This window comes from Bufo gargarizans, chromosome 2 (genome assembly GCF_014858855.1).
Source record: "Bufo gargarizans isolate SCDJY-AF-19 chromosome 2, ASM1485885v1, whole genome shotgun sequence".
In the NCBI taxonomy this organism is placed as follows: Eukaryota; Metazoa; Chordata; class Amphibia; order Anura; family Bufonidae; genus Bufo; species Bufo gargarizans.
This window is the reverse complement of record NC_058081.1, coordinates 17,684,544-17,700,705: the sequence shown is the minus strand read 5'-3', so window position 1 is coordinate 17,700,705 and position 16,162 is coordinate 17,684,544. Positions and strand designations below refer to the sequence as shown.

At 48.1% G+C, this 16,162-nt stretch overlaps 1 protein-coding gene across 1 annotated transcript; it reads left to right on the top strand.

Annotated features, from left to right (window-relative positions):
* The first annotated feature begins 3,502 nt into the window (after positions 1-3,502).
* Positions 3,503-13,591, top strand: LOC122929223 (zinc finger protein OZF-like). The gene is made up of 4 exons (XM_044282730.1): positions 3,503-3,552; positions 4,173-4,328; positions 4,403-4,526; positions 12,365-13,591. Exons 2-4 carry the CDS (start codon positions 4,269-4,271, stop codon positions 13,435-13,437), a joined length of 1,257 nt encoding a protein of 418 aa, XP_044138665.1. The 5' UTR covers positions 3,503-3,552; positions 4,173-4,268; the 3' UTR covers positions 13,438-13,591.
* The last annotated feature ends 2,571 nt before the right edge of the window (positions 13,592-16,162 follow it).

Genomic DNA, 16,162 nt, shown 5'->3' with positions numbered 1-16,162 from the left:
ACAGCAGTGCTAACCACTGACCCACTGTACTGCACAACACTGCTAACCACTGACCCACTGTACCGCACAGCAGTGCTAACCACTGAGCCACCGTAGTACACAGCAGTGCTAACCACTGAGCCACCGTGCTGCACAGCAGTGCTAACCACTGACTTACTGTAATGCGCAGCAGTGCTAACCACTGACCCACCGTACTGCACAGTAGTGCTAACCACTGACCCACTGTACTGCACAGTAGTGCTAACCACTGACCCACCGTGCTGCACAGCAGTGCTAACCACTGAGCCACTGTACTGCACAGCAGTGCTAACCACTGATCCACTGTACTGCACATCAGTGCTAACCACTGAGCCACTGCACAGCAGTGCTAACCACTGAGACACCGTACTGCACAGCAGTGCTAACCACTGAGCCACTGTACTGCACAGCAGTGCTAACCACTGAGCCACTGTACTGCACAGCAGTGCTAACCACTTATCCACTGTACTGCACAGCAGTGCTAACCACTGACCCACCATACTGCACAGCAGTGCTAACCACTGAGCCACTGCACAGCAGTGCTAGCCACTGTACTGCACAGCAGTGCTAACCACTGAGCCACTGCACAGAAGTGCTAACCACTGACCTACCGTACTGCACAGCAATGCTAACCACTGACCCACTGTACTGCACAACACTGCTAACCACTGACCCACTGTACTGCACAGTAGTGCTAACCACTGAGCCACCTTAGTGCACAGCAGTGCTAACCACTGACTTACTGTACTGCACAGCAGTGCTAACCAATGACCCACCGTACTGCACAGCAGTGCTAACCACTGGGCCACCGTACTGCACAGCAGTGCTAACCACTGAGCCACCGTACTGCACAGCAGTGCTAAATACTGACCCACTGTACTGCACAGCAGTGCTAACCACTGAACCACTGTACTGCACAGCAGTGCTAACCACTGACTCACCGTACTGCACAGAAGTGCTAACCACTGAGCCACCGTGCTGCACAGCAGTGCTAACCACTGACCCACTGTACTGCACAACACTGCTAACCACTGACCCACTGTACTGCACAGCAGTGCTAACCACTGAGCCACCGTGCTGCACAGCAGTGCTAACCACTAACTTACTGTAATGCGCAGCAGTGCTAACCACTGACCCACCGTACTGCACAGTAGTGCTAACCACTGACCCACTGTACTGCACAGTAGTGCTAACCACTGACCCACCGTGCTTCACAGCAGTGCTAACCACTGAGCCACTGTACTGCACAGCAGTGATAACCACTGAGCCACTGTACTGCAAAGCAGTGCTAACCACTGACCCACTGTACTGCACAGCAGTGCTAACCACTGACCCACTGTACTGCACAGCAGTGCTAACCACTGACCCACCGTGCTGCACAGCAGTGCTAATCACTGAACTGCACAGCAGTGCTAACCACTGACCCACCGTGCTGCACAGCAGTGCTAACCACTGAACTGCACAGCAGTGCTAACCACTGAGCCACTGTACTGCACAGCAGTGATAACCACTGAGCCACTGTACTGCAAAGCAGTGCTAACCACTGAGCCACCGTACTGCACAGCAGTGCTAACCACTGAGCCACCGTACTGCACAGCATAGCTAACCACTGAGCCACTGTACTGCACAACACTGCTAACCACTGAGCCACCGTACTGCACAGCAGTGCTAACCACTGAGCCACTGTACTGCACAGCAGTGCTAACCACTGAGCCACTGTACTGCACAGCAGCGCTAACCACTGACCCACTGTACTGCACAACACTGCTAACCACTGAGCCACCATGCTGCACAGCAGTGGTAACCACTGAGACACCGTACTGCACAGTAGTGCTAACCACTGAGACACCGTACTGCACAGCAGTGCTAACTACTGACCCACCATACTGCACAGTAGTGCTAACCACTGACCCACCGTGCTGCACAGCAGTTCTAACCACTGAGCCTCTGTACTGCACAGCCGTGCTAACCACTGACCCATCGTGCTGCACAGCAGTGCTAACTACTGACCTACCGTACTGCACAGCAGTGCTAACCACTAAGCCTCTGTACTGCACAGCAGTGCTAACCACTGAGCCGCACAGCAGTGCTAACTACTGACCTATTGTACTGCAGTGCTAACCACTGACCCACTGTACTGCACAATACTGCTAACCACTGACCCACTGAACTGCACAGCAGTGCTAACCACTGAGCCACTGTACTGCACTGCAGTGCTAACCACTGAGCCACTGTACAGCAGTGCTAACCACTGAGCCACCGTACTGCACAGCAGTGCTAACCACTGAGCCACCGTACTGCACAGCAGTGCTAACCACTGAGACACCGTACTGCACAGCAGTGCTAACCACTGAGCCACTGTACTGCACAGCAGTGCTAACCACTGAGCCACTGTACTGCACAGCAGTGCTAACCACTGAGCCACTGTACTGCACAGCAGTGCTAACCACTGAGCCACTGTACTGCACAGCAGTGCTGTTCTCCGGCAGAATTATCTAAAAGTTTTTATTCAAATATAAAGATGAAATACATGAGGCGCCTCCGTAACCAAAGAGATGACATCACGACCGCGGCCTAAAAACTAACAAGTAGTAGAAGTTGTACAACCCCCGGAGGTTCGTGGCCGGGACGCAAGTCCTGAGAAACAGAATAAAAATAATATTACTGTGGCCGTTAAGAACCAACCAAGATGGAGTCCTTAATGGGTCAATCCACCGCGCACCGCGCTGAGCCGCCACATCAGCACTGGATCTACTGAGGGACAAAGGAGGCGCAAAGACCAGTACAGAGGAGAGAACTACAACCCCCAGCATGTCCATCGCTCCCAGAGCATGTCTCAATCAACAGCTCCGCTGCCTCATGTCACATGATGGTGATGTCATCAAAGGTCTCATCCCCGCCTCTCCTACACTGATAACATGATGGTGACATCATCACAGGTCCTTCCCCACCACCTCTCTCTACTGTTAAGCTCCACCCCTCCTAGTCACATGACAGTAACATCATCCCAGGTCCTTCATCACCACATTACTTCTGCTGAGCTCCGCCCCTCATGATCACATGACGGTGACATCATCCCAGGTCTTTCACCACCACTTATACCTTCCACTGCTGAGCTCCGCCCCCTGCACTGATCACATGACGGTGACATCATCCCAGGTCCTTTAGCTCTTGCAGTGCAGCAGATACAGAGCAGGTCCTGGTCGGTAGTCACTGCTGTGGTGTCTGGAGCCTCTTCTTCTCTCTGGTATCAGCCATTTCCCCAGAATCCCCCTTTATCCCCGGTGCTGGGGGCTCTGAGAAGCGGGGTCTCTCCAGGAGCAGTAAGTGCGGTTCTGGATCTCACTAATGCTCTTGTCCCTGGAGGATTTCCAGCCTCTCCTCTCCTCATAAAGGCGCCTGCAGTACTAGAAGCCTCCAGCGCCTCCAGGTCTCTCCTCTTCTCCTGAATGACCACCAAGGATGGACAGGAAGGAGATCAGCAGAAGAATTTTAGACCTCACCTTGGAGATCATCTTCCTGCTGAGCGGAGAGGTAAACTTTTCTAGATTTCTCTCCTCTTTATTGTATTCTGTAACAAGTCAGACATCGGGAAGGAGAATCCATCATAGGAAGTGATAGGAAGAGTCCAGGGTCCTGGAGAACGGCCTCCAGACCTTCCAAGTGATGGAGAACCTGAAGATCAGCCTCCAGTATGGTCAGTGATGGATCATGGAGACCAATAATCATGTTGTAGGAGCCATGAGAAGGTAAGTAGGCACATTGTACCCAGGAGGAGAGGAAGCAGAGGAGGAGATGGCCGGAGTGTGGCCTGGAGGGAGGATTTCTACCACTAGTCTGACATCTAGATGATACTGGACTATAACAAGGAGGCCTCCACTACGTCTAGAGGAAAGAAGGTTTCTCCACCAACATAGAAGAGGAGTCTTTACTGTAAGAGCAGTGAGACTATGGAGCTCTCTGCCAGAGGAAGGAGTCATGGGGGATTCTCTAGAAGAGTCCAGAAGGGGCCTGGGGGTCTGGAGGGTAATAATATTCCAGCTTCTAGTGACTAGATTACTGGAGATGGGGGCCATGATCCAGGGAGGGATTCTGAGTGTAGATCTGGAGTCAGGAAGGAATTTCTTTCCCTAAGTGTCTCTCTCCATCCACAGGATTACACCATAGTGAAGAAGACATCGGAGGAGACTCCTATCCTCCATGAGTTAGGAGGGTGGAGCAGGACCCCCATCACAGAGCCTCCCCCCCTGATGCATGAGCAGAAGATCCTAGAACTTACCCACAAGATGATGGAGCTGCTGACTGGAGAGGTGACACTGCTGGGAAATTCTCCAGTAACAGCACTGGAGGGGTCTGGGTGATGACGGTGTCATTGTGTTGTCAGGTTCCTGTAAGGTGTCAGGATGTGGTGGTCTATTTCTCCATGGAGGAGTGGGAGTATGTAGAAGGACACCAGGATCTGTACAAGGAGACCATGATGGAGGCTCCCCGGCCTCTGACATCACCAGGTAAGAAGAGACGAGGTGAGAAGAGGCCGTGTTAGAGCCTCAGTCCGGTCATGTGCAGTGTGTACACGCGTGTAATGACATGTAATGTAGGAGCTCCACATGTTATTCTCCGGTCACATCACGTTAGAGCCTACATTTCCCATATACATCACACTTCTCCATAGGCTCCATCCCCCTGACAGATATAGTGTCCTCTTGGCCTCCATCGGCCGGTACAGTAGATGACACTATTCTATACAGAGGGTCCTGCAGGAGAACCTGCGCCGTGCCGTATACATGGGGCTTATGGGTGACGTCTGCCCCTGTGTGACTATATAGAATGATAGGACTGTACAGGGGAGACGTCACCTCCTTCTATCAGAGATCTACGTGAGGAAACCCTCCTGATATCTACCTCTGATGGAAGGCTCAGACGTGGTGTGAACACATCCTTATTACATAGTCACTTTCCAGTAGTTCTCCTCCCTTCATGTCTGGGATCCTCTAGTCACTCCACAAGCAGAGAAGACACAAGGTGCTGTGTGTGACTGGAGGAGAAGGTGGGATCACCGGGCTCTTCTCTCTCCTCCTCCAGTCTGTGGTCCTGGCAGAGCGGACATGTGTCTTCTAGCAGTAGATGTACGGCCCGGAGTGTTCTAGCTGCGGAGGCTCCACAATATGTCATGGGCTCCGCTTTCTCTTACTCTGAGGATCTGCTCCAGGATACATAGGAGTGGGGTGACATGGGGGGTGCAGATGAATCAGGCAGCCTGAGGGGGTGACAGATGTCCCTGATCAGCGGCCGATGACTAAGCACCACACACATGTTCCTCGCTTTGCTGTAATGCTGCATTAGGGTGTGGAAGATGTACAAATGTGTGCACCTGAAGATGGTAGAGAGTGGTATAATAATGAGGGTCTGTGGGAAGTAGTTAAAGGAAACCTGTCACCATGATTTAGCGCATAGAGCTGGGGACATGGGCTGCTAGATGGCCACTAGCACATCTGCAGTACCCAGGTCCCATAGCTCTCTGCGCTTTTATGGTGTTAAAATACCGTTTTTAGTGATATGCAAATTACCTCCTATGTGTCCTGTAGCCGGAGATGAGTCCAGCGGAAGGGAGCCCAGCACCGCCCCGCGTCCGCCGAATCTCCTCCTTGCCTGCTGACGTCATAGAGCTGCAGTGCCGAAATCTCGCGATGCGCGAGCTAGCGCATGCGTAGTTCGTTCCCTGTGCTGATTCCAGTACAGGGAATGAACATGATGCCGAGACTGCGCATGCGCTAGCTCGCGCATCGCGAGATTTCGGCACTGCAGCTCTATGACGTCAGCAGGCAAGGAGGAGATTCGGCGGACGCGGGGCGGTGCTGGGCTCCCTTCCGCTGGACTCATCTCCGGCTACAGGACACATAGGAGGTAATTTGCATATCACTAAAAACGGTATTTTAACACCATAAAAGCGCAGAGAGCTATGGGACCTGGGTACTGCAGATGTGCTAGTGGCCATCTAGCAGCCCATGTCCCCAGCTCTATGCGCTAAATCATGGTGACAGGTTCCCTTTAAGATAGTGGCGTGCCGAGCAATAATGGGGGTCTGCAGGCAGCAGTGAATATGGTGTAGAGCTGTACAATAATGGGGGTCTGCAGGCAGCAGCGAAGCTGGTGTAGAGCTGTACAATAATGAAGAACCGCGCTGCCTAAACAAGGAATGTTTTCCACTGTGCTATAAGCCCACCGAGTTGATACAGGATAGCAGTGCTTCCCAGCTCTGGATTCCTCTGCAGGGCACCAAAAAAATCACACCATAGTGAAGCACTTCAAATGCAGGTAAAAAAACTTGTAGTTTATTATACTCACAAACGAGCTAAAATATATAGCATATATAAAATCCTGGTAGTAGCACTCCGCTGGGCAGCGCGGTTCTTCACTTTAACACATTGGAAACTGGTGTGAATTGACCCACAACACTACAAGGACCTGCAGCGCAAGTATTCATTAGTATCCAAAAGAACTACGTGACTGACTTTCCTTTATTAGGTACAATAATGAGGGTCTGCAGGCAGCAGCGAAGATTGTGTCACGATAGGTAGGTAAGCGGGGAAATAACCAAACACAGGAAAACAAACAAAACAAATGACTAGGCCCAAAAGCTTGGGAGAAAAGGGTCACCTCCTAGCGATCCCTAAATGTTTTCCCTATACTGCTGTGCCCATGTGCATACCCTAATGGTGGATATGCACATGCCCTCATGCCTAAACCTATACACCCTGGGCAAGCCCTAAGCTGTAGGGAAAAGGGAAGAGGCAACCTGCTTCTTTAAACCTGGAGGAAGCAAGCGTCTCCCTAGAGGCCTATATAAAAGACACAATGGGAAATAATGGAGAGGACTTATCTAAAGCAGAGCTGGAGCAGACGATCCACCACACATCCAGAGCTCCCAGGAAAGAACTATAACCTGCACAGGCCATTGGGAAAAGGAGAGATAAATAGCCTGACTAACAATCAAACCCAGTACACCTGAAGGAAGGTGGATCCAGCTAAAACAAAAACAAACAGAGAAGTCGGACATGTGCAGCCAGTCGGACAGATCTCCCACATTCACAGGGCAACGCATGACAGTATCCCCCCTTCTACGGGTGACCCCCGGACCAACTTTATCCGGGTGTGCCCTGTGAAAGACCCTCGCCAGTCGGCTAGCACTAACATCAGTAGCCGGAACCCACATTCTTTCCTCAGGACCGTATCCCTTCCAGTGCACCAGGTACTGGAGGGAACCCCGAAGAACACGTGAGTTGAGAATCCTAGAGATCTCAAACTCTAAATTGCCATCCACCAGGACAGGAGGAGGTGGCAATGGAGATGGTTCCACAGGTTCCACATATTTCTTCAATAAAGACCTATGAAACACATTATGGATCTTCCAGATCTGCAAAAGATCCAGACGAAACGCCACCGGGTTGACCACAGCAGAGATTTTGTAAGGGCCAATAAATCTTGGACCCAATTTCCAAGATGGTACCTTCAGCTTAATGTTTTTAGTGGACAACCACATCGAATCACCCACACACAGGTCAGGACTAGTCATACGTCTCCTGTCAGCCATCCGTTTATATCTTTCACCCATCTTTTCCAAATTAACTTGGATCTTCCGCCAGATAGATGACAGGGTGGAAGAGAATCTCTCCTCTTCTGGTATCCCCTAAAAAAGTACCAAACTGTGGGTGAAAACCATATGCGCCAAAAAATGGCGACTTGTCAGTGGACTCCTGTCTACGGTTATTCAAGGCAAATTCGTCTAGAGACAAGAACAAGGACAAGTCATCCTGGTTCTCGGCAACAAAACACCTCAAATAGGTCTCCAGGTTTTGGTTAGTGCGCTCTGTCTGACAATTCGACTGGGGATGAAAAGCAGAAGAGAAAGACAGTTGAATTCCCAGACGAGAGCAGAATGCCCTCCAAAACCTGGAAACAAATTGTCTCCTCCTATCAGACACCACATCAGAGGGAATGCCATGTAGTTTCACAATGTTATCGATAAAAACCTGAGCGAGAGATTTGGCATTGGGCAAGCTAGGTAACTGTATAAAAGTGGGCCATCTTACTAAAGCGGTCCACTATCACCAAAATCACAGTTTTCCCAGAGGAACTCGGTAAATCGGTAATAAAGTCCATGGACAAATGCGTCCAAGGATGAGACAGGATGGACAAAGGAAGAAGGGATCCTGAAGTCCGAGTAGGAGCCACCTTCGCACGTGCACAGGTCTCACAAGCTGCCACATAACCCTTCACACCCTTCTGCAACCCTGGCCACCAGAATCTCCGGGAAATAAGATCTATGGTGGATTTTCTTCCAGGATGTCTCGCAAGGATCGTACCATGATGTTCATCAGGAACAAGCAACTTGCCTGGAGGACAAGAATCAGGAACCTCCTCCTGGGCCCCTAACATCTCCAACTCGGGGTACAGAGCGGAAACCAAATAGGACCGGGATCCTCCAAATCACTCCCCCCAGGAAAATTACGTGACAACGCATCTGCCTTGACGTTTTTAACCCCAGGGCGAAAGGTGACCACAAAATTGAACCTAGTAAAAAACAGTGACCATTTAGCCTGTCTAGGATTCATGCGCTTAGCAGACTGCAGGTAAGCCAAATTGTTGTGGTCAGTATATACTGTAATAGGATGAGTAGCCCCTTCCAACCAATGACGCCATTCCTCAAAGGCCAATTTAATGGCCAGTAATTCTCTATCTCCTACATCATAATTTCTTTTAGCGGCCGAGAGTTTCTTGGAGAAAAAAGCATACGGACGCCATTTGCTAGGGGATGAACCCTGCGACAGAACTGCTCCGACCCCCACTTCTGATGCATCAACCTCCACGACGAATGGTTGAGACACATCAGGTTGCATCAGAATGGGAGCAGACGCAAAACATTTCTTAATAGCAGAAAAGGCCTGTAATGCCTCGTCCGACCAGACAGAGAGGTTGGCGCCTTTTTTAGTCATATCTGTCAAAGGTTTTACAATGGAATAATTCAAGATTAATTTTCTGTAATAATTGGTAAAACCCAAAAACCGCATCAGAGCTTTCTGATTCTCAGGCCGGTCCCATTCCAGTACCGCCCGGACCTTTTCGGGGTCCATACGAAAACCAGAGTCAGAAAGCAGATATCCCAAAAACTGTAGCTCCTGGACAGCAAATGCACATTTTTCCAATTTTTGCATACAACTTATTCTCCCGAAGGATCGATAACACCTGTCTCACGTGATCCTGATGGGTCTCCAAATCGGGTGAGTAAATTAGTATGTCATCAAGGTAAATAACAATGAACCTTCCCACTAAATGATGGAAAATATCATTGATAAATCGCTGAAAGACGCCGGCGCATTAGTTAAACCAAAGGGCATGACCAGATTCTCAAAATGACCTTCGGGTGTATTGAAGGCCGTTTTCCACTCATCTCCTTCCTTAATTCTGATCAGATTATAAGCTCCTCTTAAATCCAACTTGGAGAACACCTTGGCTCTGACAATTTGATCAAATAGATCAGAAATCAAAGGAAGGGGATATGGATCACGGACCATAATGAGATTCAATTCCTGGAAATCTAAACACGGTCTAAGTGATCAGTTTTTCTTTTTAATGAAAAAGAAGCCGTCGGCCACTGGGGACTTAGATGGCCTAATATGACCCTTTGCCAAACTCTCTGCAATATACTTCCGCATAGCTTCTCTTTCGGGTTGGGAAAGGTTGTATAGCCGAGATTTTGGCAGTTTAGCTCCAGGGATGAGATTGACCGGACAATCATTTTTTCGATGGGGGGGGGGGCAACTCCTGAGCTCCATCCTCCAAGAATACGTCTGCAAAATCAGAGAGAAACTGGGGTAGGACCGTAGTTGACATCCCTGAGATAGAAGCACAGAGACAGTAGTCCGTACAAAATTACCTCCAGCTACTGATTTGTCTTGTTTGCCAGTCAATAGTAGGGTTATGCTTTATCAACCACGGTAAACCTAGAACCATCGGAGCAGGAAAGCCCCTCATAACAAAACAAGAAATGGACTCAACATGTGAATCGCCCACCCTTAACTGAATGTCATGAACGATATGAGTAAGACTCTTTTTTGAGAGAGGGGGGGGAATCAATAGCAAAGACTGGTATTACCTTTTCTAATGCGATAGTTCTAAAACCAAGATTTTGGAGAAAATGAAAGTCAATGAGGTTTACCCCTGCACCACTGTCAACAAATACCTCAAAACCAAAATTTCCTGAGTCTAGCACCACCATGGCAGGCAGGAGGAAACGGGTATTGCAGGGAGAAGGCATATTTGCTTGCTCAGACTCCCCATTCACACTACCAAGAGTCAGGTAGTTTTTTTTTCTCTTTATGTGAATACCTTTTTTCATTACCGTTTTGAGGTTTAACAAAAGGACACGCACAAACTTTTCCACAGAAGTAACATAGCTTATTCAGCTTCCTAAAATCCCTATCACCTGAGCGAAAGGAAACCTGGCCCAACTGCATAGGCTCCTCTCCTGTCCCAGATTCAAATGTCATATTACCCCGGGAATTAGGTGGGACGGATCCACTTTCAGATGGGACCCCCCTGCTCCAGAGGATTCTTATACCTCTCTAAGATGTCTATCAAGCCGCATTGCCAAAGACATGGCCGTCTCCAATGAATCGGGATACTCATGTAAAGCAAGCAACCCCTCAGAGTGTGGTACAATAATGGGGGTCTGCCGGCAGCAGTGAATATGGTGGAGTGTGGGGCAATAATGAGGGTCTGTAGGCAGCAGTGAATATGGTGTAGAGCTGTACAATAATGGGGGTCTGCAGGCAGCAGTGAATATGGTGGAGAGCGGTACAATAATGAGGTTCTACAGCCAGCAGTGAATATGGTGGAGAGCGGTACAATAATGGGGTCTGCAGGCAGCAGTGATGATGGTGGAGAATGGTACAATAATGGGGGTCTGCAGGGAGCAGTGAAGATGGTGGAGAGCGGTACAATAATAGGGTCTGCAGGCAGCAGTAATGATGGTGGAGAATGGTACAATAATGAGGGTCTGCAGGGAGCAGGGAGAGTTGTACAATAATGGGGGTCTGCAGGCAGCAGTGATGATGGTTGAGAATGGTACAATAATGAGGGTCTGCAGGGAGCAGGGAGAGTTGTACAATAATGGGGGTCTGCAGGCAGCAGTGATGATGGTTGAGAATGGTACAATAATGGGGTCTGCAGGCAGCAGTGATGATGGTGGATAATGGTACAATAATGGGGGTCTTCAGGCAGCAGTGATGATGGTGGAGTGTGGAACAATAATTAGGGTCTGCAGGCAGCAGTGAAGATGGTGGAGAACGGGTACAATAATGGGGTCCAGAGGCAGCAGTGAAGATGGTGGAAAGCGGTACAAAAATGGGGGTCTGCAGGCAGCAGTGAAGGTTGTGGAGAGTTGTACAATAATGAGTGTCTGTAGGCAGCAGTGAATATGGTGGAGTGTGGAGCAATAATGGGGGTCTTCAGGCAGCAGTGAAGATGGTGGAAAACGGGTACAATAATGGGGGTCCAGAGGCAGCAGTGAAGATGGTGGAAAACGGGTACAATAATGGAGGTCTGCAGGCAGTGGTGAAGATTGTGGAGAGCGGTGCAATAATGGGGGTCTGCAGGCAGCAGTGAAGATTGTGGAGAGTGGTACAATAATGAGGGTCTGCAGGCAGCAGTGAAGATGGTGGTGATTCATTGCAATTGGGGCTGACTATATAGAATGATAGCACTGTACAGGGGAGACTTCACCTCCATCTATCAGAGATCTACGTTAGGAAACCCTCCTGATATCTACCTCTGATGGAAGGCTCAGACGTGGTGTGAACACGTCCTTATTCCATAGTCACTTTCTAGTAGTTCTTCTTCATGTCTGGGGTCCTCTAGTGGACTCTTCTCTCGGTGAGGTTCCATGGATGCAGATGAGTGGGACCTTTAATCTTTACATTGTTGTTGTCCTTTGTTTGGACTCATAGAGAAGACGAGATACAGCAGAAATGAGTTGTTGTAAATCCAGCCTTAGGGTGCGGTGATAAAACCATTACTGGAACCAGCGGCAGCCTCTGTGATACTCTTTCTCTGTTCCTCTTCCAGCTTCCCTTTATACAGACTGCTATAGGCCACAACTATAACCTGACTTCTCAGCAAGCTGATATTCCCTCTTCATCTCTGCCTCCCTGCTCTCACAACATGATGAAAAAGAATACTTTACTTGGTTATCAAAGCCCAAAGGCATGTGTTTCCAGCCTGATAGGAAGGTTATAGCTTTATCTACATTATGGTTTTGAAAAATCACAATTTTCTTTATTCCTAACAGAAAATCCCTGTAAGAATTCCAAGGAAAACTTCACATTGTCAATAATTTATAAAGAAGAAGATGAAGATATCAGGAAGCGATCTTCAGAAGAAAACCTCATTGTCTACAATGTCCAGCCAGGACATCACAGTACAGATCTATCATATAATCCTCCTGATCCTGAGGAACCTTCTCCAGACCAAATACAGATTGTTACCACAAATACCGGGCAGAAAGGCCATAAAATATTTCAGTGTGAGGAATGTGGAAAACTGTTTAGAAGAAGCTCAAATCTATATACACACAGAAAAATGCATACAGGAGAGAAGCCATATTCATGTAGAGAATGTGGGAGACACTTTATATTTAAATCACATCTTGTGAGGCATCAGAGAATTCACACAGGAGAGAAGCTGTATTTATGTTCCGAATGTGGAAAAAGTTTTATTACTAAAGACAACCTCAGAATTCATCAGAGAATTCACACAGGAGAGAAGCCATATTCATGTAGAGAATGTGGGAAAGGTTTTACGGATAGATCACACCTTATTGTACATGAGAGACTTCACACAGGAGAGAAGCCATATTCATGTTCAGAATGTGGGAAAGGTTTTACAGATAAATCACACCTTGTTATACATAAGAGAAGTCACACAGGAGAGAAGCCATATTCATGTAGAGAATGTGGGAAATATTTTGCAGATAAATCTAACCTTGTTGTACATGAGAAAAGTCATACAGGAGAAAAGCCTTATTCATGTAGGGAATGTGATAAATGTTTTATTACTAAAGACAAGCTCAAGGTTCATCAGAGAAGTCACACAGGAGAGAAACCGTTTACTTGTTCGGAATGTGGGAAGTGTTTTAGAGATACCTCGAGTCTTGTGAAACATCAACGACATCACACAGGGGAGAAGCCGTATTCATGTTCAGACTGTGGGAAATGTTTTATAGATAACTCAGGTCTCGTGAAACATCTGCGACATCACACAGGAGAGAAGCCGTATTCATGTTCAAAGTGTGGGAAGTGTTTTGCACAAAAATCAAGTCTTAATAGACATGAGAGACTTCACACAGGAGAGAAGACAGTTTAGTCTTTTATGTTGAAAATGTTTTACAAGGAAATCACATTTTGAAACTCATTTGAAAATTCATAAAGAGAAGAATCCATGTCCTTGTTTGAAATGTTGTAAGCGATGTAAGAGCAAAAAAAAACAAAAAACCTTGGCCTAGATGCATAGTGATCTTCTGGAGTGATAAACCAAGGCCTCTCACGTCAAGGATTGGGAGGTTGCTTGAGAAATAGGTTGTCTAGTTTGCTAGTTTCCAGGTAAGATGTGCTGTATTTATTCTCTGCCCATGTACCAATCTCTGACTCTTGGATGACTGCCCTGACCTCAGACAATTTACCATATTGCTCATTCTCTGCCCTGGCCTTGGCCTGTCCTGGAGTAGAATTTTGTCTGATCCCTTGACACCATGCATTGGTGTATCTGACCACTGTACAGGGGTTATAGGGTGAATACCAGGGCACTGCCAGGATAATGCCCTTAGGATTAGCCCAAAGTCAAATCTGTTGGTTGTCACCACGGTTCCACACCCACCACTGTATCAGTTCGCTCGTGCCATGAAACCCACTTTCCCATCCAAAATGGTCCTGTCTGAAGTTTATAAAGAACTATCCACTCAGCTTGGCCGCCAAGAGTAACTCCTGCAGTATCTGCAATCCATTTCTACCCACCACTACTTTTCCAGTACTATCACCTCAATCCACAGAGTCTGCATCGTCACTACCGGCTGTTGTGGCCATATGTCGCTTCCCCCACACTATGGAGCTGCACATCATCAGCCACAAGTGGTCCTTCCAAATGAATCGCTGCTCGTCATGACTGCATTTTTGCCACAATAGTAATAAAGGTTTATGGGTTTCATTTTTACGGAGTTCCCAATCAGATAAAACTGACCTGTTCTCTTCATTCCCTAGGTCAGTACGATTACAGTGATACCACATTTATACAATCTTATGGGTTTAGTTTTTACGACGTTCCCTATGAGATAAAACTGACCTGTTCTCTTCATTCCCTGGGTCAGTACGATTACAGTGACACCACATTTACCGTATATCGTTTTATGGGTTTTGTTTTAAGACATTCCCTATGAGATAAAACTGACCTGTTCTCTTCATTCTCCAGATCAGTACGATTACAGCGATACCACATTGTACACTACACAGTGTACAGAGCTGTCTGCCTCCAATTCCAAACATCTGATCGGTGGAGGTGCTGAGTGTCCAGGTTCCAAAAATCTAAAACCTGATGCCCCGTCTTGTAGTGTTCTACAACAATGTGAAGAGTCCTGTATCTTCTACCAATATTCCTCCTGATTATGGCAGAAGTAACGCAGGACATTTCTGATTCACTCTTGAGGCTTGATCTCACCCGCCTACAGAGAAACCTGTTCAGCTGTTGTGTGAAATCTCAGGCCTGCTGTTCTTTCAGTGTCATGGTATAAGATGATCGTTCATCTGGGAAGAAGATGTATAAGACCTTGTCTCGCTCTGTCTGGTGATCTGCTACGAGGAAAGATGTGGAGAGGGTCATTGGAGAATGTGACATCTGTGTCTACAATAAGACACCTTTGGAATTACCCTTTGGTTAGATAAGACCTTTACCCACCCCTTAGAGACCATGGACACAGCATATTTTGGGCCAGAATTTAAAAAAAAATTTACACCCAAAGAAAACCTTTAAGGATAGGGAATGTGAAAAGGTCCTTTTCACATTCTCTATCCTTAAAGGTTTTCTTTGGGTGTAATTTTTTTTTTAAATTCTGGCCCAAAATATGTGTCACTCTAAAATAGAAATGTTCGCCTGTTAAAGGGCCAGTGTTGACTTTTCTAGTTATCCTTTATTCACAGGATCGGGGATAACTAAGTGATCCGTGGGGGTCTGAACGCTGGAGCCCCCACTGATCCCCCTTCTTGACTGAGTGGCAGGTGGAGCACACGCCCTGCCTCTCCATCCATTCTCTATGGGGTCGCCGGAGATGGCAGAGTACAGCGCTGGCTATTTCCAGTGGTCCCAAAGGGAATGAATGGAGCAGCAGGGCGTATGTGTGGCCTGTCACACCATCAAAAAGGGGGAACAGGACCCGTTCTTGGGATCAGTGGGGGTCGCAGAATCAGAGCCCACTCAGTGGTGAATTATAATTGGGATGTTCGGGTCGGCAGCCCCGGGCCCAGCACCGCTGGGGGGCCAAATGCCCACATACTGCAGCGGGGCACGGGAGTGCATAGTTCCCTGCCCCGCCGCCGATCACCACCATAGGCCTGACGCCTATGCGGTAGTGAAATCCCGGCGCAGGCAGCCGTGATGACGTCATTGCGCGCCTGTGCCGGGACGTAGCACTGTGACGTGTGCGCGCCTGCCTCATCACGCCTTCCTCTCCTCCACCTGGCCCTGGACATAGGTGAGTATTTAGCTTTTAATTTTCTTTCCATTTTTTTTTATTTCATGTGCCTACTTTGGGGGACATGTGGGGTGGGGTGGGGACACACAGGAGGACATATTAAGAGACATTGAGTACATCTGGGGGAAATTACTGTATTGGGGCTTCTGTATGGGGGCAAATTACTATGTGGGGAAAAATTATTATGGAAGGATAACTATGTGGGGCCAAATTATTATGTAGAGCAGTGTGGGGTAAATTACTATGGGGGGCAAATTACTATGTGGGGGCAGTGTGGGGTAAATTACTGTGTGGGGGAAACTGCAGTGTGGGGTAAATTACTCTATGGGGGCAGTGTGGGGGAAATTACTG